This window comes from Athalia rosae, chromosome 1, assembly GCF_917208135.1.
Source record: "Athalia rosae chromosome 1, iyAthRosa1.1, whole genome shotgun sequence".
Lineage (NCBI taxonomy): Eukaryota > Metazoa > Arthropoda > Insecta > Hymenoptera > Athaliidae > Athalia > Athalia rosae.
In genome coordinates, this window is record NC_064026.1 from 23,844,590 (window position 1) to 23,867,972 (window position 23,383).

Sequence of the window (23,383 nt, forward strand, 5' to 3'; positions counted from 1 at the left end):
AGTGATTCGCAGCGATGCGGTTGTTCGTGACTTAGTAAACGAATACCGAAAAATATGATGCAAGGATGACCGAAGACATAAGAGAACTGATCGACAAGCTGTGCTTGATGGCCCCACCGGCAGAACCGATTCTCACATTCGTCTGATGCGTCTTGTCATGTGCTGGGTCTGTAACAATGAAAAAATGATAAATTGGTAAGTTGATACAAAGAATTGCAAAAAAGAAAATGTATAAAGGTAACCGGAACCTGATACTAAAGTCATATAACTTCAGGTAGTGATGCATTAGAATATTTAAACGAGAAAGTGTGAAATTCTTCGCAAAAGCTACTTCGGTCGGCTTCGGTAGAATATAAAATAACGAGTTTTACTTTTGACGAGCTGAAAATTGACGGAGGAAATCTGAGAGTGAAAACTCATGTTTCTAGTAACAACAGAAGTAGCTTGTTTTTCAATTCAACTTGATGTCAGAATCTTGGTCCTATGCATCTTGGTCTAGACGGAAAGTGGGTCTCGGTCCCACATGAGATGAGTAAATGTTTTTTTATTTCGCCAATGTAGAGGTAAAAATCACTCGGTTATCGATTGAATGAGAAGATATGGAGACTGAAAAGATCGTATTACTACATATCTGAGGGTCCAGGGCGGGTCTGGAATCTAGAGCTCAGCAGTCTAGACGATATCATTTTGCACTCTGGAGATCTCCGATGTTACTTTGGGTGAATAGAAGCTCCTCGCCTTTTAGCGTAAATCATAAAAGCTCAGCGATTGAAAAACAAGACTCACCATCCGTACTCGAACCCATTCCCGAACCAGAAGCTTCGTACTCGTCATCGTCGTCGTCGGATGTCGGACCGGCTCCACTTCCAGACCCATCAAAAGGGCCATCACCCAAAAGGGCCCCAGTGTCTGGAGTCGATGCCAATTGCGATTGAACGATCTGGTAATGATACGAAAAATTCATAAATTGACGCAATTTTATTTTAATTTCTTTAATTACAAATAAGATAGATATCTATGCTATAAAAAGGTTCTATTAGCCAGAACATTCAATCTTACAACTCAAATTAGCCGGTATTAATTTCGGGAGTTATTTTTATTACATAATCACAATTGAAATTGATGAGCTTTTCGCAGGTCGATGTCAATTTTGGTCAATTTTGGCGCGGGATTTGTTCTACGACGTTATACATCCCACGCGTACAACTTAAATCTGGGGCTGGTCCGGTCTGGTCCGTTGCTGTCTGTATTACAGGTATATATTGTCGGCGATAAAAAGGCGGTCGCGAAATAATGAATTTGTTGGACCCTTCGGCGCCATAAGCCGTTAGGAAGAGGGTCGGATTGAACGGATTGTTCGTTAGGATAGCGAACTTCAACAATCTTAACGGTGGATAATTCCAATAGATACCATTTCTTTTTTGTATTTTTTTTTTCTTTAGAATAAACAAAGTCAAATTTAATTTTTGATCTCACGACTCATTGAGTTTATGGATTCCGATTTACCAGAAATAATTAAGAGGGAAGAGACTGGTGCGATGCAGCTACCGAAAAAAAAAAAAAAATCGATAACTGCATATATCTGATCATCGCAATTCGTATATGTTGGACAAATTCTTAGCGTAGATCAATGAATGGTTTGGGAGAGGTTTCCTCTGCGATGGATGTAATTTATAATGGTATGTTATGAACGGCCGACAATCGTATAGCGCGTTAGCCTATCCTAGGCCATCATCGCTAGGTGGATCCGGAGAGTAAAAATTGTCTGGTAATAACCTACATGACCTCGTTTGGTTGTTATATAATTTCAAGCAGCTGCTTTCAAAGGACCTTACGTTATTACGTGCCACATAATAGAGCAATTACCATGTTATATTATTTCGTACACTGTAGGTTTGTGACCAATGATAGTCGTCAAATTCGTATCATCGTGATAGACTATACACAAGCTCGTACGACCGAAACTTCGAAACATTATGAACTGATCGGACACTTATTTCGAAAATCCAAAGAATCAGCTATGATCGTAAATAACGAACTTATAATATTATATACACATAAAATAATTAAGCCATTTCACGCACCTGATAAATATGTCGAAGCTGATCGATCAGTTGACTCGTATTCGTATTGATGTAGAGAGATTGCGATGAACCGGCTGCCAGAAGTGGGACTTCCGGGTTATATTTCTGCGACGTCAAACTAACGTCCACAACAGTCTTCATATATCTGAAAAAACACACCAAAAATACAACCGTTAATTTTTCATTTTGGTAAATCGATCCAATCTGTAGCTGATCCAACTGTACAGCTCAAATGGTAACATTGCGAGAGCGAAAAATCGGAGTAGGATTTATTGCGAAAAAATAATCTATCGAGAAATACTTTTCGCAAAAAGATTTTTCTTCCTTCGCATTTTCTGTCAAAATCCATACGATTGAAAAATTAAAAACTTGCGATTTTCATGTTCTTGGTACTGCAGTACAAATATCGAGTTACCTTTTACCTCAGATCCCACACTAGTTTTTTGAACAGTGCTGCGCAATAACGTTATCAGTATACACAATATTTAGTGTAAGGAAGAAGGGGGCATTCATATTAGGTAGATGATCGGACGTAAACGCTTAGGGGATAATTTACAGGATCACGACGCATCGCGTCCCATGGCCATGGCCATGGGCGTCAGCCACCGGTTAGCTGGTAGAGCTTTCGCGTTCCCCCCGAATCTCCTCAGCCTCTCGCTATTCATCGTACTGTACCCGTACATTATACGCGTTGCGCGGGGTGACCGAGGAAAAAACGACCTGTTTCAGAAGGTAAATGACAAGCTAACGCGTTTGCGGACATAATATAACGCGGCGAACACTTTTTTCCTGCTGCAAATTCCACGCAACAAAGATACACGTAAAGCTTTTCGAAATATTTATTTTTTACTTTTTACTCGTCCTAGCGATTTTCGTTAAAGGGAAACGCCTAGCCCTTGTAAATTTTTATTGCCTAATTTTTTTTTCCTTTCATTTATTCATGAGGGATACTATACCGCAGATTCGACTTTCTGAGATCAAAATACATGAGAATAGCATAGGAAACCCAAGAGAAAAAAATTTTGATTTTCGACCCAAAAATCGGGATCAAGAATAAAAGATTCATTTTATCGTCTATTTCGATGTAATTCGTACCCAGGAATTTGAATCTGAGAGGATGAGAATTAATCGTATGGTTCTTTTCTTATGTATTTTGACCTCAGGAACACGAATCTGTTGTCCAAATTGAGCTACGATTTTTTCTCTTCGAGATATTCTCAAATTTGTACCAAAAAATGCGAAAAAATGGGGATAACTCGGTAATTTCCGCAGATAGATCAATTTGGCTTTCAGATTCGACTTTCTGAGATCAAAATACATGAGAATGGCATAGGAAACCCAAGAGAAAAAAATTTAGATTTTCGACCCAAAAATCGATAAAGTTGCACGGGTTCAAATCCCTCCGAGGATTTTTGGGCCAAATTTTTTTTTTTCTTGCGAATTGATCTTAAGACACTTTTCTCATGTATTTTGACCTCAGGAATTCGATTCTGAAAGACAAATTGATCTATCTCTGAAATTGACCGAGTGATCGCCAATTTTCAGCTTTTCGGGATCAAGAATAAAAGATTCATTTTATCGTCTATTTCGATGTAATTCGGTCCCAGGAATTTGAATCTGAGAGGATGAGAATTAATCGTATGGTTCTTTTCTTATGTATTTTGACCTCAGGAACACGAATCTGTTGTCCAAATTGAGCTACGATTTTTTCTCTTCGAGATATTCTCAAATTTGTACCAAAAAATGCGAAAAAATGGGGATAACTCGGTAATTTCCGCAGATAGATCAATTTGGCTTTCAGATTCGACTTTCTGAGATCAAAATACATGAGAATAGCATAGGAAACCCGAGAGAAAAAAATTTAGATTTTCGACCCAAAAATCGATGAAGTTGCACGGGTTCAAATCCCTTTGGGGATTTTTGGGCCAAATTTTTTTTTTTCTTGCGAATTGATCGTATGACACTTTTCTCATGTAATTTGACCTCAGGAATCCGATTCTGAGAGACAAATTGATCTATCTCTGAAATTGACCGAGTGATCGCCAATTTTCAGCTTTTCGGGATCAAGAATAAAAGATTCATCTTATCGTCTATTTCGATGTAATTCGGTCCCAGGAATTTGAATCTGAGAGGATGAGAATTAATCGTATGGTTCTTTTCTTATGTATTTTGACCTCAGGAACACGAATCTGTTGTCCAAATTGAGCTACGATTTTTTCTCTTCGAGATATTCTCAAATTTGTACCAAAAAATGCGAAAAAATGGGGATAACTCGGTAATTTCCGCAGATAGATCAATTTGGCTTTCAGATTCGACTTTCTGAGATCAAAATACATGAGAATAGCATAGGAAACCCGAGAGAAAAAAATTTAGATTTTCGACCCAAAAATCGATGAAGTTGCACGGGTTCAAATCCCTTTGGGGATTTTTGGGCCAAATTTTTTTTTTTCTTGCGAATTGATCGTATGACACTTTTCTCATGTAATTTGACCTCAGGAATCCGATTCTGAGAGACAAATTGATCTATCTCTGAAATTGACCGAGTGATCGCCAATTTTCAGCTTTTCGGGATCAAGAATAAAAGATTCATCTTATCGTCTATTTCGATGTAATTCGGTCCCAGGAATTTGAATCTGAGAGGATGAGAATTAATCGTATGGTTCTTTTCTTATGTATTTTGACCTCAGGAACACGAATCTGTTGTCCAAATTGAGCTACGATTTTTTCTCTTCGAGATATTCTCAAATTTGTACCAAAAAATGCGAAAAAATGGGGATAACTCGGTAATTTCCGCAGATAGATCAATTTGGCTTTCAGATTCGACTTTCTGAGATCAAAATACATGAGAATGGCATAGGAAACCCAAGAGAAAAAAATTTTGATTTTCGACCCAAAAATCGATAAAGTTGCACGGGTTCAAATCCCTTTATATCGTTATACGATAAAACGTCAAAACTTGCACAATATGCAGTTCCACGAGATTATTCCTTACAATTAGATGCGGTGATGAAAGCTTACTCGTGTTATACGTTGATTAGTATGCTAGTTAATGTATGTACGTCAAAAGTGCGGCGAGGGTAATAGGTATGAATGCGACGCATTCATTTATATGTTAACCTTCGACCGTTCGTTCTGCCCGATCACGATCAGAAGCCCTAGCGCGTTGTGCAGCGTCGACGAAAGATTTAATTAGCTGTTTTAGCCGATCTGTATACCGCGCTGCTACTGCACTTAATTGCTTATGCAACGATCATCGCAGCGCATTCAAATGCAGCGCGTGTAGACGTAGATACACGCAATCATTTACGATGTACATTATGCCACATTTTATACGTGAAATGAACTATAACAGAGGCTAGGCAATTATATTGTTTGCACGCTTGGCAATTAATAATCGATGTAAGAAATGGAAAACACAAGTTGAAAAGAATCGATATTCATATCATGAATGTATGAATGAGTAACAACGCGATCCGCGGGATTCAATTATTACAGCTTAAAATGTAAATCGAAAAATAAATCCCCTGGAATGCCGTTGACTGTTGAAGGATTTGGATATTCAAATGTATAGCGGTAATTCTCTGAAAACGCAAAATGGATTTAGGCGTCATGTAATTTTTTTTTTTTTTTATCTCTGAATTTTATTTCGACTGTAGGAAACTTTGCCTAATATATTGTAAGACCCTTGAATCCAGTGAATTCAAAATATTTTCGCAGAAAAAAAAAAAAAAAAAATGATTTCCAATATGTTTTTAGGGATGCAATTTTCATGATAATTCGTAAACCGGATGCATAAAATTTGAATTGAATCATTCAACGAATACTTTCTATTTGTACCCATTCTCTAATTTTTTCTCGAGTATCTCCCCCGACGTGCAAATTTTTTGATGCTAGGTACAGAACGCGGACTACGCATACTACATATATGACGAAGTTTTCGAACGAGCGGACGGTTATTCCTCTGGGAGGGATTTTTGAAATTGAAACAGAAACGGGGAGCACTCGCGGATATCGAATTATATTCGGGAATGCTGGATGGCGAGGCTGAAAACCGCCCTTTGGTTAATTTATTATATCCACTACGTCGGAGTCTGGAGTCCAGACAGGTTCGCAGTGGACGGGGGTCGCCAGAACGTTCAATCTCCCTTTTCGTACCCGCTGCCTGGACGAAAACGACCGCATATAGGCACCTATACCTCTACACCTTATTGTCTACGAAATTGGAACTCCTTTTTCTATTCAAGTCGCCACCATATATGCGCGACCATATAGTGCCATCTACTGCGCCAGACAATGGCCATAGCAGTAAACGAATCTGAAATTATTCAAACGCCTCGTCGTACGGTATTCTATGGCGGTTTTGCCTCGCCCTTTATCCCCGCAAACTCCGGAGGTAGCGCCATTAATTCAACCTGATTACTTCCCTCAATCTGGTCAAACTTTAGCTTCAATTTCTGCGCCTCCCTCCAATTGATGTTTATTGGAAAATTTGATTTTACGTCCGAACGGAAGTATACGACTTTTTTCACTTTGTCCAAAGTTTGAATCGATTCTTGTTCTTCGCCCGGATAACATAAAAAATTATATATACATACCACGAAACGTCGGAACTGCTGCATAGACGAATTATTAACTGGTGATAAATTACTGATATTCAATTGAAATTGCAGATTCCATTTCGATAATCATTCCATGGGAAATTTCACGGTATATTTGAATGTCATAGAAGAATCGGCGTACAGTACATACCTATACGAACATTATTGGTAAGAACTTTGTTCCGCACGCGGAGATGATACGATTCTCGTGATATTTGCTAATGTCCAGACGTAATTCTCGAGTAATAATTCGTACGGGGTAGCGTGATAATATCGAAAACAATTCCCATAATATTTGATAGCGCGATGCGACGACAGGACGCGACATCGTCACGGGTCTCGTTTTACACGGTCGTAAATGTTCACCCGTGGCACAAGGCTTCGAAAGTCCAGTCCCCCCTTCAAGGTTTACAAACGTATCGTCTCCCCGCGGAAGAGTTTCCGGAATTACGTCATCGCCGATTATCTGATCCCGGAATATGACCGTTCTCGTGACTAACCGCACGGTAGATCTGTACATATGGGGTATGCAGTAAAAACGAGTTTTTGCGACAATGCCATATACACTATGCACACAAAAATTAGCGGGCCATCATATTTTGACTCCGGAAAACACCGAATTTCGAAACCTCATAACTGCTCGAAAAATTGGGCTGGAGACTTGAGAACAGAGCATGTTGGAGCTTTACTTTTCAGAAGATTTTGGTTGATTTGGATGCGTTTTTTTGTTCACTAGTTATATGTATATACTCTCCTGAACGTGTGAAGTAAACTTTTGACTTTGAGTAGGTGCACCGGAAGTCTGTGTGGTTGGATTTGAATTTTTTTTACGTCACTTCGAAGATTGAAGTGTCAGAAACTACGAGTCTCAAAATTCGCGAATTTTCAAAATTTTCAAACTTAAAAATTCCAAAGTTCGCCAATTTTTGGATTTCGAAATTCCGTACAACGATCGTACAGCACGTCGTTACCATAGAAAGAAATTTCTTCCAAGTACTTTGAACGCTAGAAACCCTTGAGCCAACGGTGCGATCGTCGGTTTCGGTATAATTCCAAGTCCCGATCACGATGTTTACCGCACCAAGTCCAGCTGTGTCGTCGCGTAAATTGGAGCGAAGTTAATTTTCTCAGTGATTTATGAACGCACGACTCTCCGAGGTTAGAAGGTCGATCACCGCGGGCCTGAAATATAATTTTTGGTCAAACAGAGCGGCGGCCCGCGGTCCCGGAATGAATTCAAGAAAAACGAACGACGAGTACGGCTCGTGGGTGGACCCGAATAAGTCATTAGCACCGTCAGCCGGCCAGCAAGCCTTAAAATTCGGGCCGGCCGGTTCGCGCGGCGTACGACTTGAGTCATCGGACAGCGACTCACAAGCTGCGAGTATAATGGACGCGGGACGGTGAATTGCTAATCAACGCTTCGTTCAAGGCTTCCTCCAAATTAAATAATCTCTTTCTACGAAGCGCCCGCGCCTCTTACCCGTTCTCGTTGCAGGCGACTCTAGCGGCGGGGCATGTGGGGCGGGAATCTCGTGGTCGAATATTGTAGAAAAAAAGTTGAGAGGAAAACAACAAGGAAAAAAAAAAATAAATAAAACAAAACGAAGAGAAGTGGAAAGGAGGGTCGAGTCTGTGGTTATTAATCAACAACAATGGGGTCCTTTTGAACGCCCTATCTAAGCCGCCGTTCCTCATCGCCCTCCAAGGATCATGTTCCACGTGCTACGACCAACACGCGTACATGTGTATACATATATACGCGTATACTATTTTTGACAAATCATCCGATGACCAAGTTACATTCCTTATCGATTCTAGTTTATTATATAAGTACAATATAACTCACAGTCTGAAAAGTTTTCGGTTCGATTCGAAGGTGGTTTGTTTATATCTGAAAATAATGCGGATCAGAATTCGTACGAATTAACATGGCGCGCGCCATAGACAGTGGAGGGGCGGAATATAAGTTTTCTGCACGTGGGTTTCTTGGATCACCGGGCCGTTGGGTCGAGCTGGCCAACCGACCCACGTTTTTTCCCGCGAGGCAAGATAATCAATACATCCTGACGCCCACTTATTTATCGCGTGTGGCCTGTTATTAATTGCGGTTTAAGCGTCTGTCCTTTGATGTCCTATTCCACGAATCAAGAAACAGTAGAGATTCTTGAGATTAGGTTCTTTGGGTCGTAGACCGTGCAGCGTAAATGTATATATGTGAGCGTCGAAGATGCTTCACGGTCGAACGAAACAGCATATATATCTGAGCGGCTTGCATTCGCATACGATAAGACCCTCGGGGCGTGATGTGTGCCGTTTGCGGTTTTCTTGACGACAGGACGGGTGTCGGTTAAATTTCGTCGTCACCCGAGAGTTTGCGGGGAGTGGTTCGATCCGAAAGACGCAATTTCTGCGCGCGACGTCGCCGCTGAAAGGCGTATTCGAGTATGTGCTTTTTGCAAATTTTCATTTCGCAAAAAAATCACGTATCGCGGTTGAGAATTCAGGGGTATCGAGTTCGCGTCCACCTATAGTATACATCTACCTGCGTCATCGAGGGGGGATATGGGATATGTGTTGGCGATGAGCAGCGACGTGTATATAGACGCGTTTATTTGAAAGTCGATGATTGATGGCGAAACCGTTATCTGAGAAGTTTGCGCTTCGCCCCGAATAAAAAAAACCCTCCGAAAACGCGCGTCGCTCCGTGTCTCTCCCTTGTACTTTACCAACGGTCGTTGAAAATTGCACACGCATGTGCGACGTCCCTCCCTCACCTTCGCGTCCATGAACTACGACGATTTGAAAAACCGAATATTATATCGACAAGGAGATGTAAAAATGTCGTTACTTTATCCGACTATGAATACGCCTAACTACCTTTGCTAAATCATTTCTGTGACGTAAGACCCGACTTTGGGGTACTCGGGACAAATAAAGGTTTCGAGTTTCGGCTATATCAGATATGAGAAGCCGCATAACGTCCTTGAACATATTCATCATTCAAAAGCAGATTTAATAAGAAATTAAGCTATCAGCGCGATACTTCCTCCCACTGGATTTGATCTCGATTACCCCACGTGGGTGGACGAGGGCGATCATAGTTAATCTTTCGTTTCAACCTTGCGCTCACCTTTTCACCACGATTATTGTTCTAGCATTGAAACAAGCTCCACTCGTCTCTGTACAACCAACCGCAGGATCGGCGGTTCTGTTTCTGTAGTATACGTTAGCTATACCTTCTGCGAATAAAGTTCGCATCCTACACAATCTTCGTAATTGTACGGTACGCGTTTTCACTCAGGTGACCAATACCCAGAGTTTTCCTTTCCATTTTTTTTCTTCTCCCTGTTTTATTTTCATTTTTCTTCAGCTCTCCGGTATCCTCCGCGTATTCACGGCCCCGGAACGATGCTAAATTGATAACCGATCCACGGAGTCCCGGAGCGGTGATCGTACGTAGGTAAACGTGAGGCAGAAGATAAGCCGACGCGTTACGACGTCGCCCACGCGAACCTGACCGTTCACGTGGCTCGGCTTTGCGTCGCGTCGCGTCGCGTCGGTGGTTGCCTTCATTTTATACTATGGTCCTCGGAAGCCTCTCGATGCAAAGGAGAGAGAAGCAACCCTCGAACTGTAATGCTCTCCTCCGCATCTCGGAAAGGCTAATTTATGTAGCGAGCCCAGCTGGGTTTCATGGACCGGACAACGGTGACGTCAACAACTGACGCCAGCCTGCAGTTCCTTAACGGGAACCAGAGCCGAGCCCGACGCAGCGACTCGAACTTGCTTCAGTTAATCGCTGCGGTAACTTTGGACCACGTGATGTATAAAGTAACGATATGTCACCTAAAACGTATCGGTGTTCAAACTGCGCCCGCACACACGTCGCAGTTCATCGCATAATGATAGAAAATGGCAACTGACCGATCGACACGAAGGGAATCGTGACTTTGGGACTACGATGTCAATTAACGACACAGTTTCAGGATAATGGTTCCCTTTTAACCTGCGGCGGTCCCGCAATGATTTGGAGAACGAAGGGGGGAAATAACGACGTGGAGGGAACATACGTGTTGGGCGACAGTAAGAAGACGTTCGAGAAGATTGTAGACCGGAGAAACAGCGACGTTGCAGTATCGCGTACTCTTGTCATCCTCTTTCTTCTACTTTTCATTTTTTCCTCACTTTTTCACGGCTTGCGGATGTGATCGGGGAGCAAAAAGTTACTGCGGGAGACGCGTGCCTTGTTGGCTGGCCGAAGGCCAGCCGCTCAAAAGATTCCGAGCCTATAATCACTTTGAAATCTGGAAAATCTTTGGAAGAGAACTCCCAACATTTTTGGGCTCGAAACTCGCTAGCCCCGAGTCGAATAACGAGGAGATCAACGTTGAAGAATAAGTTCTTCAAACAAACGAAAACAGAACAATTTTCGAACAGATTTCCATTATATAAAGTATAGTCGAATGACAATTATCCTAGAAAAGAACAGCTTTTCGTATTTCGCCCATAATGCCCCTCTTGAAGGACCCCATTATTCGTTGCATTTCGATGTATATTTTACTTCTTCTTCTTTTTTTTTTTTTTTTTTTTTTTGGCATTATTCTGCGGGCATATCTGCACGAAGACGGAGGGACGACGGTTGTCTTGTCCCCTCTCTTATAAACCCATTCAAACGACCTTCTAAGGTAGATAGATACATGCGGGTTGGTTCATATTTTGTTCCGTATAACACCGCCGAGAGAGAAGGGATCCCTGGGGAGTGACGTACTCTTGGTCTGGTCTCGCGCCTGCGACTATACATCCACGTAGACGCGGTAGCGCAGTAGCGGCAGCTCGCTCCAGAATGTAGAATACAGCGTGGAATAGCTCGTATATATGTAACGTATAATGTATCGTACGTTGAAAGAAGTATTCGCATTTTTTCACACGTGTGCGGTGTGCATATTTTGTTCGATTATGTTTTCGGCAACTTATATTCATCTTTTCTTCACCGTCGCTTGGAAAAATAGTTGTAGATCCGTATCAAAGTAAAATTACGGATTTACGACACCTCGGAGAGTTTTTCGCCGCCAATACACGGATATGGGTAGGCCCGTATCTGATAACTTTTCTCGGACAGAGGGATGAATACAAAGAAACGCAGTAGAGTGGGCGTAAAGCATATTTATGAGTGGGAAGAGAATGAACGATTCTCTTTATACCGAGACTCGGCAAGAGACATAAAAGTATATAATATAAGCGCTAAAATTTGTTTTACTCCAAACTTTACGTGCAGACTAAATTTGAAGAGCTCTCTTTTTGTTTCAATTATTCATCGCGTGACGGAGTCAAAGTCTGCGGAATTGTTCAGATCCGAAGCATAATTTCGAGTTAATGAGCTTTTCGTAGAATAACACTTCTTTGCTACATAATGTTCGATGTTACGGTTGGACTGCGTATAATTTGTACTAAAATGTACGGTGATTCCAGAGGAACGCCGCGTCGCTGACCGTACAAAAAACAGCGCTCGGTAGTGCGGGGGATGTTGATGATGTAGAGAACTGGAGGGAAGATTGTTCTTGAAAAGCTCGGCTCATCTGGGATATACATATATTTGGAGAACGCGTAACGAGACGTCTGGGCGCCGACGCTACCCGTCGTCCGGACCGGCTTCTAAAATGTCGATTTTCAGTGCTGGCATAGAACTGGTGTTCCGCTATACAGCATCAGCGGAGTGGCACGTGGATAACGATAAAAATGACGTCACGGTTCGCCAGGATCAATTACTTTGATGGGAAACTGTCTCGGTCGAGAAGCGAGTACGCGGGCGCGCGAAAGAGGAGAGGAAGGAGGAGAGAAAAAGGGGGAAAAAAAAAAGAAGGGAAGCAGGACACTTGTCTGGGGGAGATGTTGAGAAGATACCGCGTACACGCGTGGGTACACCCTCGATTACGTATCGATGTCCAACGCGCCATTTTCAATGTGTAGATTGGAAAACGCAGATAAGATGATTAGGTTACAATCAGACGACGGGGATATGAAGCCATCTCTTCCGCGTGAAAGGATGGCTGCGTCACGTACGCCGGCGCGTCCGTTCGTCCGTTCATCCGTTCGTCCATCAATCCCCCATCCGTTTATCCGCGACACACTCTTCCTGGTCGTACGTACGTACGTACGTACGGAGGCGTGCGGCACACGAACGTGCGGCGACAATGTCGAAAGCACGATTCCGCCGTAAAGTACCTATATACAAACTGTCCGAGTGCCGGACGTCTGGACTCCTCGATATCCTCATATACATATGTGTACGCGTTTATACGACGTAACTACCTACCTGGCGTAAATCTCCCTCAAATTGCGCTAAGAAAATTCAAATCTTCCTCAAGCTCACGCTCAACCGATTGTGAGTGAACTTTTTGGATAAGAGTCGAGGCGACATGTGGCGAATCGAACCTTCGATCGAACCACTCTACAGAAAAGTATATACAGATAGGATATACAGATATATGTATAGATGTATAGGGAGGCGAGGTACTTACTACAGAGTGATCTAATTTACCTAACGGTCAGATACATACCCTATCACTTCACCCCCGAGTTTCCCCCTATATGTTTGAAGAGGTGACATATTATGCACATACATATATGTATCTCAACACATATGAGCTTACGGAGCTGGGTGGTGTACGTAACTCGTTAAAATTCCCATCAGCATGCAAATTCTTGAAATTATACCAGAAGCCCCTGTATGTATACGTTTATAATATTGTATACACCTAGATGAACCTATGTACGTACTATGGTACTACTGGTAAAAAGTTTCGATTAAAAAATCATTCGATTTCTTTAATGAAGTTGCCCTCGTGAAAGAAGGAAGTGCAGTTTTTATGCTGAATTCACATCAAACACGTTACTCACGCTGCGTCGACGTTATCGGAGGAAAAGCACACCCTGCACAATCACCGATATGCTGAAAGCTTTTCCATGATATCGTCCCTAATAATACAATGATAATAATAGCGCCGACAATGATAATAGTACCATCGTATCGAAGGACTGATGGACCGAATGAGGCTACGGGTACGATATCATAGTCCATCACAGATCGAGCTTCATTATTGGAAAAATTATCTGAAAGCGGTTTCCGCGTTATTGTGTTCTTTTTTTTTTTTTTTTTTTTTTTTGTTCGTTTTTCCCCATCCTGGGTAAATAATAATAATGCGGAGTAACCAACAATCGGATTTCAGGACCGCGATCAGCTTAAAACGTGGGGGTGAATCGGGGCGGGGTCGTGAACTGGTGGAAGGAAATTAAACGGAATTGCGCAGATATCGGAGGCGGACCGGTTATTACGATGCCGAATATACGTGACGCGCCGTGAGATATTGTGTGTCACGAATTTTTAGTGCCTTTTGACCCAGGCTGACTTTCATCAAATGTGGATTTTTTCTCCAAAGCTCACACTACACGCGACAGACACGGCGGAAAACTCTAGAGCAGTGTAAACAGACGTTGAACCACGTAATTGACGGAACGAAATAAAAACTTTACCGATAATAAGAAACGTCGAAAATGTCACCGGAAATTCGTCACGATTCGACGATATGAGAGACAATGAATTTTGAAAAATGGCACGTGTATCGCATAGCGTTATCCTTGCACTTTGGCGAGATACGAATGAACGCGGATGAATCTGTTTTCATGCTTTTCGCGGAAACCGCCAATGCCAATGAAATCATTATAAACCATTTGGGGTTATCGGGTCGAACGAGAATGAAAATAGATATGTTGGGTACACAGTTTCGAAAATAGTGCACGTATCATAGCCACGCGGGTATAGATTTCTCTGCGACATTCGTCCCCTTTTCTTCGTTGCTATTACGTATTCCCACTCGACGGTATGCTGGCGTAACGTGTTTTCATAGGTATATATACACACCCCCAGTATATAATATACGTACATATATATATATATATATACATACACACATATACTTCATGGAGATAAAGTGGAGAGTAGCGTATAGTCGATATAGTATACATATACGTAGGTATACCTACAGTTCCGAGTTCTGCAGTGGGTGAAAAGAGCTGAAGACGAGACGCGACGCGCCACGGAGTCTGGCCAGGAGCGCCTGGCGCCGGAACGTCGCCGCCACAGGCAAACACACCGAGGAGATTCGCCTACACGTATGAAAATAATTTACTGGTATGCGAGGGGCCGCCCTCGTTTGCGAAGGCGCCCACGTCACGGAGTTCCGCGTCATGTACCCCGAGGATCCCGGTATTTTGGAAATCCTTCATCTACACAGTTCCAGTATATCCGACTCGTTGCGTAACTTTTCGTCCTTCACCCTCTGACCGATCCTTCAAGGTTACCGAGAGCAATTGCTTTGTTATCTTTCAAGCCGAATTACGATACCCGCCATCACCCATGCGCAATCTGCTCTGGATTAAATTATCGTAAGTGTGTTCCTCCGCGACGCTTCACCCTCTGGTATACGCGCTCATATTCAATACTTTGGAATAAATGCACTCTCAACCGCCTGCAACCCATTGATATGTTTCCAGGGTATGTACGGTGTACTCGACACCGGAGTTCCGAACTCCCTATTCACTTCTCATGTGTGCAACATGCGCGGTAAATGGATTTATATACCTATGTACCCTGTACGTACATAGGGCAGTCAAGCTCAAATCGAACGGGTGCGAATTTTTACCGTTCTAAGGTGAAACGGAAAAGCTTATTTGGAACTTATAGAGTGGAAAAACTGATCGTGTTAAAATTGATAAATAAATAAATTTCCAATTGATATTTGTCGTTTAGTTGATACTCTCACAATCAATCTTAACACTGAAAATTAACAAAAATTTATCAAATTGAATTAAACTTTTTTTTTCCATTGATACGCTGCAAAAACAACCTCATCGCTCATAATTCGTTATACGATGGAAAAATTCTTTAAAATTCAACGCCTCATTTCCCAGTTCGTCGAATTGAAATGATTTTTTTTTTTTTTTTCCCTCTATTACTCGTGATATTTAAGATCCCACTTCTTTTATATTCGTATGAAAGACGAGATGAAAAATAATCACCTTTTTATCCATTCACCAGATGAGCAGCTTAAGAAAAAACCTTTTCCACCCTACTAACCACCCGAATTCATCCACCACTTTTTTTCAAGTTTCATCATCTGCTCAACATAGAATCCTCCTTATATACTCGGTCAATTATTTGCAATTTCCGTGTTTTCAATTCATCACACTTCAACGGTCGATTAAATTTTCACTCCAAAAACCAAATCACGTAAAAATTTCCTGAATCACTGAAAAGGAGCCAACTGTCGAAACAACTTGAAAATCTCAATTTCTTCCTGTAATTCAATTTGTTAGAGTTTTATCGAATTCTCAAAGAAAAAAAAAGTTCAATATAAATACATAACGATAGGCATCGATCTTTATTTTATCTAACCGAAAAATTGCACGTACGATTGCCCGTGCCCGTCGCCGGTATAAAATTAGGTAGACAGCATCCTAACCGTACACGTTTCTGATCAATTTCTCCGTTGCTTTATCCTTTTGATGAAAAAAGTAAAAATTGTCTCTCTTTGAATAGAAATATGCATAGCGACAGGAACATTCTGCATACGGAAGTAGGTAATGCAACGAGGATATCACTTGGCATTATTATAGATATGGTGACGGTTAAGAGTTTCGCTTTCTTACGCAGACCGTTACATTACGATATCTACGAGATACGATTATTATCAGCGTGCGTACGGTAGTTTAAATTAAAAAAACATATCAACTTACAGATACCATAGACCTTCATAGTAGAAACATTATTGCACAACGCGTTTTTTCGCAGCGCTGCACTATATGAGCTAATGTATAAAAATTCACGTACATACACGTACGTACATACGTGCATTCGACGTACCTAAATATATACACACACGCTTACGTACTCGTGCCTTATATACCCTGAGGTTTTCTCGCGAGTTATGCGAAGGTGTTATCTCAAAGATAAGAAAGCGCCGTTGGAGGATTTCTTTCCGTTTGTCTCGCAGCGCTCCCCATCGCAGCAAGTACCGTATAAATATATATATATCCATATGTACATTTAGGTACATCATGCACCGCGCCAGGGGAGCTGGAGACATATTTTAATATTTTTTCCCCCCCCTAAAACGTTATATACACGCACCAGCGAGATGAGGAGAGAGAGAGAGAGAGAGAGAGAGAGAGAGAGAGAGAGAGAGAGAGAGAGAGAGAGGAATACACGCTAATGTACATATCTATATGTACCTATGTATATAAATACCTACATGCGTCACAACTCGCGCGAATGCATAACATATTAAGAGAGGAGGTTGACTGTTGGTTCCCTCGTCTTCTTCGTATATTAACTATAGCGGCCCCTGTATACGCGTGACAATATACGCGAGCCTTGATTTATTTTCGAAAATAAAGAAACAACCGCACGAAGACGTCTGCTCTTGTTTTATTTAGAAGCTCATTAGTATTTAACCGTTCTCTCGTCACATTCGAGCATATCATCAAAAATATGTACCTCTCTTTCTGAGCGGCATAAAGTTCATGCAGGGGATTCTTTTTTAGTTCCGTCTGTGTGACGCGGGGCTGCAAAGTATATCGTGTAGATAACGTTACTTCGAAACGATATAGTTGCTTTCGATTTTTGACAAGACTTTGCGAATAGCTTGTTAATCGTTGGAGAATAAATTCTGTCGATAGATTTGATTTTCGACCGTCATTTCGCTTGGCGGACGTAATTCTCACGGTTTTTACGTAACCCCGTACACCGATCGGTATACGCATGTACGCTGCATATACATTAAGTCGAGCGTAGGGGGGGGAGAATTACGGGTCAATTCCCTCGCGATTTATGGCAGGGGGCTACGACTTATACTTTTCTTGCATCGTTATTTATATCCGCATCCCCCGAAAACCTATGTAATGTATTCTAGAGAATTCTTAATCGAGCTTTATAAAGAAGCTCAGATAATCTACATTCAAAAAATTATACCATGTATCAACTACCTGTTCGTTCATCGTCAATGAACTTTTTACGTAGCCAACGAATCGAATATCGATGAGCTTTTATTCTCTCACGGCATTCCTCTGATCTTGAAACATCAAATTAGAGTATCGCCTAATTCGTATATACAGTATCCGAGAATGGGGTGTCCTATACGCCGATATTTGACTCGACCGGGGTCCGACCTCGCCATTTTCAATTCGATTAAGAAGCAACGCCCGCTGAATTGGATGGTAGTGAAAAAAAGTAACACTTGCACGTTAACGATAACGTCAGCGTGAAAGTAAAAGTTGCGACGACACGTAGGTCATAGAGCGCGGTAGAATTCAAAATTGACTGGGTTTGATTCTGAAAAAATTAACATGAAACACGACCGACGACAAGTATATAGGATACATACATTTAGTAGATGAGTCAAGAGCTGAGGCGATTTCGTGTACATGTGTATATACCTAGATGTAAGTCGGAGATGACGGGGCGTTCTTATCCAAACGTTCGCGTCATGCGGCTATCGTTTAATTTTATTTTTTTATTCGTTCATTTTTTTTGTTCTTTTTTCTATAAACTCTACGTTTTCGTTCATCTTTCATTTATTATTTGAATATATGTATATAAATTTTTTTCTTCTTTCAACGCCAAGAAACGGCAACCGGTTTTGGTTATACACGTGTCGTAAAACGCGATGACTAAGTGCACGTGAATCGCAAACGCGCGCAGAAAAAAATTAACAGATGCAGCCTATGCGAATAATGTATGGACTTATATATCACGAGATGATGAGTTTTAGCTAAGGACACGTGTCGTTCCGATACACGCGTCGGAACGCTTCGTGGTCAGGGTGACAAATAATCTGCGAAACGCAGAATAACGCATCTCCAATTATAGGGTGAAATTCTTTTATTTCTCTACAGGTATTCATGGATAGAAAAAATAAATTGCTTCCACATTTAGTGTTTGTTGTAGCTGAAGTTGTATATGGTGTTAGGTATATATAATTCAGAAACATTTCAAGGGTGGCGTCGATATCGCTGAAAATTTTGGAATGTGGCTAAATTTTATATCCGTACGAGAATTTGGCGTACATATTTATGAAGACATGACGGTGAAAAACATTTCACCGCTATATATTTTCACGTATTAAATCTAATCGATACGGTTATTCTAACGTGAATTTTTCATTGTTTTTTGGTAACCCTGTACGCATCTAGATACACCGATGATTTTTGGATATATTCATTCCCGAATCCAAAATAGCTCTGATTTACTAACGCGATTTTTACCATTCAGATAAAATTAACAGTAGGATTTCTGTTTAAATAATCGATGAATCTATAGCCCAGTTGTTATATCGCTTTCTAAATATAATTCTAGTGGTATAAATACCACGGGTATATAAATTCACGCGAAGTATCGATATAAAGGGCGTTTCGAAATGCGTTGACGAGTCGAGGGTGCTTGCGATTTTATACCCTTGTATATTATGCGTTTTAGAGGCCGTATAATAATTCATTCTATATTGTTACGTCGTATACCAATAGGTAGGTATATTGAAATTTGAAAGGCGATGGCCCACCACACCAGACGCTCCACCGTGGAATTCAGCGTCGCGTGGGGGTCATGTATACGATACACCCTATCACTCTTTTATTCGATTCATGTTTCATTTTTCTCATTTCTTTTTTTCCCTTTCATGTTTGATTTTGAATTATTTGTGTATGGCGAGGTGGAGATTCAGAACAAAAATGTACACGTGTGATATCCGATGAAATATTATCAGATTTTTCAACGATTGTCACAGCGCACAATAAAGCTCTCGATCGGTCGTTTGAAATTGAATGTATGCGTCGTTACCTTTGATCGGTAACTGAATTTTTTCAAGTTTTAAATTTATGCATTACAATAACAGCTTTAAACGTAGAAAGGTATGACGCGAATGTATTGCCTGCGGGGATTCCTATTGATAATCGTACCGAGACTTGATACGATTAAAAAAAAATATAATGAAGAGCCACGGGGAACAAAAATTGCCGCATGGCTTTCGAGATAAAATTCCATTGAGTGCATATTCGAGGGTCGCGGTCGTGCGGAATAAATGTCAAGAGATTGAAGAAAAATCGACCTCCTCCGAGAAGGTAAATATATACAGACAGGTGGGTACCTTCTATACATACTTTTGGTATAGGTCCGTATAAAGCTCCGAGTCAACAGCACTTGACCCTTACTCGTTTTTCTCCTTCTGTATAGACCCCATTTTTTTTTTATTTCACTTTTTTCCCCCGTAAAAATCGCTTCTTTGTGAAAACGAATCCCCCCCCCACCAATATTTTTAATTCACCTCAAGTCGAAAAGTAACTTTTACACGCCATACATGATGCGAGGTGAATTTGGTCTCAGATTACTAAGATGAATAGTCATTAAAAACCGAATAACTAAACCAAAAAAAAAAATGCTGCGTTATTTAATCTGCAAGTTTTTCGCCGTATTAAATGCCGCGGGGATATGAAGCGATAAAGAAGCGTAAGTAAAATGGAATGAAAAAAAGCAGAGAGAGAGAGAGAAAGAGAGAGAGAGAGAGAGAGAGAGAGGGAATAATTGCAGCTCTGCACGGCTCGTTGTTCGCCGTAGATAATTTCTCGTTGTGATTAGTAAAATGCGAAGATATAATTAAAACGTGAAACTTTTATACAGTTCATACAGCGTCGCGCGGAATTGCGGGAGTGGACCTAGAAAGACGCGTTTCGCGAATATATAACCGGGCTATACAGTTTCATAAAGCGTGATAATACACGTCCAAACGACCATGTTTACTCCGGTGGTACACTCGCCGACATTATGATGATTGTGTTCACAGCGGCGTTCTGCAACAGTTTACTCTGCACAGCTGATTGTGAGAGCATCGCGCGCTATTCTTCACATAACTCGCGCGGTTCGTTCGCGGCGAGATGTTGACGCTGTTCCGCGATCTGGATTCCCACACACATGTTCGCGTACGTAGGATTTGCGTTCGAAATTGATTAATAATTCTCTACGGACTGTAATCCCCCACGCGGATACGCTCATGACCTAAATATGATTTGCGTCAGCCAAATTATTAGGGCGAAGGAAACGATGAAAATATTTCTGACTTTGGATATTGGAGCAATAGTTGTGCAGGTTGCGAAACAAAAATTTTTCATCCCTCCCAAAGGGGATGCAAGAATGAAGAAGAGAAAAGAAAAAACGATCGAAATTCACTCACTCTCCGACGCGATCGCCGTTCCAGCAATGTTTGTCCGGATATTCCTCGCAAATGGTGTCAGCTAGGGTGCCGTAAAAGTAACGTGAACGTACGACACTGGCCAAAAAATTACCCAGGTGAAGCTCCGTTGTTACTTTGTAGGGTGGTACCGATTCCGGTGGTGTCGTGTTCGACGGAACAAAGTCCACCAATTCGGTGCGACCGCATGCGACGCGAACCTGAAACAAGAAGGATAATTTTCATTCAATTTCACCGAATTCGATCTTTTCAATCGGAAACAAAAAGATATAATAAATCCCAAAGGTACGTGGAACGAAAGGCATTCGGCCCTCAGCAATTTCCCACACCGCGGAATATGGTATTTTCAGGATATTGGAAAATTAAACCGCGTGCACTCGATGCCGAAAAACATTGATAAAGCCAATGGGATGCGGGGAATCATTTCAGAATATATTTGTCCATGACCTGAATTCAACAATTTTTGGGATTTCGCTGCGATCGGTTAAAAATTATAAATTTCATTCGAAAATCTAGATGACATCGCTCGCGAGAAAAACATCAAGATTTATCTAGCCCTCGCACTGAACACACACTTTTTATTTTTCTTCCGCATATTCTTATCGTTTGTATCATTCCTATCGTCGCGCGGATCAAATCCATAGGTATAACATCTTTCGCGATCCATTCGCGGGAAATAAAAAAGGCGCCGTACAACACGAACGTGGGACGAAACGAAAAAAGAAAAAAAAAAAAGAAAGTTGCCAGAAGAATTCTTCGCGTTTCTTCAAAATCAATACCGAACAACTTCCCGGCATATCCACGTGTTATTGTTTACCGGTCTATATACGGTTAACTCCGATAGTCTGTAAAATATTTTCCTGCAGGGGTGTAGCGAAGCGGGTCCTCGATTTCCTACCCATTTCGAAAGTTCGTTCCCGCAACCAGACGAGAAAGACGCCCGCGCGCGCGCGCGGTAAATTGAATTCTTTTACTAATTGTAAACGAGACGTATAATAACAACCGGATGAACACATTTGTTCAGTTAGTATTACATGCCTGTATACAGAGAATTACGATTGAGTTCGTCAGACGGAGACGGATACGTGCGTCGCGTGAGACTCGGTGACTCGATGTTTTCAATCTCAACGCACGGCTCCACTAATTGTAAGAATGCGGCGCAGGACGCGCTAAAACGTTTTTAATCCCTGATTCACTCTTTCCTCCCTCCGGTGATTATCCAATCCCTGATTGTGTATGAGGTTCCTTGATCCCCGTGCGAGTCCCGATGGAATATAATGTCGTTGGATGTTGACCGCCAATTCTTGACAAGCTGATGAAAACAACGCGTTTTGAGATGACGAACGTGAATCCGATATATTGCGAAAGGTGGCTGCGCTATTCTTCGACGCCGACATTATTTGACGCGAACGTTTCGACGCAAATACTATTTTACGTAAAGACAGTTTGACGCAACAACAGTTCGATGCGGAATGATCTTGTTACACGTCGTTCGACGAGTGAGCGAGCCGAAATTTCGAGTTGCTCAGATTTTACAATACAATTTCGAAAAACTTCATTAAAAATCACAGATTTTCTTCTTATCGATTCGGACCGACGAAATCTTACTCCTCGTAAAAATCTCCACCGGGATCTACTTTCGTATTACGGTGGCATATGGAAATCGTAATCGAAATTTAAACAAAAGCATATCCCCTCAAATATGTGGCTTGCGCGCCGGGCTGATTATTACACCCGATGGTCTTTGCTACCCGATTTTTTTTTTTCTTCTAGTCCTAGTGAATTTACAGCAGCCGAAAATTCCGCGGCGATGTTGACGCGCCTTTGAAATCGGAGAATTTTAATTACGCCGCGGCGATATTCTACGAATATTAAAGCTATAGCTACCTATGGGCAGATAGTACGGTCTAGAACGAGACGGGACACCCTCTACAGATATATTTTCCTTTTCGTATGTGAATGCGCATGCAGATGAATACACATAGAAGCATCGGTGTATACATACCGAGATAAATACGCCGCTGTAGCGGTACCTTTGACGGTGCGGTTAAATCGAAGGTTTATTAATTACATCATGTTAAAGTGCAGTAAGCGACTCCTGACAGACATGTATATTCACGACTTTGTTAACCCACACGGTTTCCAGACAGGAAATGAGTGATCAAAGCGTTAGGTATATCACATTTCTCCCATCCAGCTGACGAGACATTCTCTGTTTTTGTTTTTGTTTTTGTTTTTTTATTATTCTTCAACAAAGGTTCGAGATACGATTGCGTTTTTTGTGAAAATGAAAATTCTTGGTGAGTCGAAGGTTAAATTTTTGTCGAATCTAAAACCTTTTTAATTCAAGTTCAAGAATTATATATGAGTGCATTCGAGTTGTTTTTACAACCGTGAGCATCAA

General features: G+C 41.4%; 1 protein-coding gene across 1 annotated transcript in view; it reads right to left on the minus strand.

Annotated features, from left to right (window-relative positions):
- The window catches only part of LOC112695039 (division abnormally delayed protein), a 124,020-nt gene that overhangs the window by 9,308 nt on the left and 91,329 nt on the right, over positions 1-23,383 (minus strand). The window contains exons 5-8 of the mRNA XM_048648732.1: positions 20,962-21,179; positions 2,085-2,229; positions 787-940; positions 47-168 (exon numbers count right to left, since the gene is read on the minus strand). Of these exons, the coding sequence (XP_048504689.1) occupies positions 47-168; positions 787-940; positions 2,085-2,229; positions 20,962-21,179 (639 nt within the window). The remainder of the gene's footprint in view (positions 1-46; positions 169-786; positions 941-2,084; positions 2,230-20,961; positions 21,180-23,383) is intronic.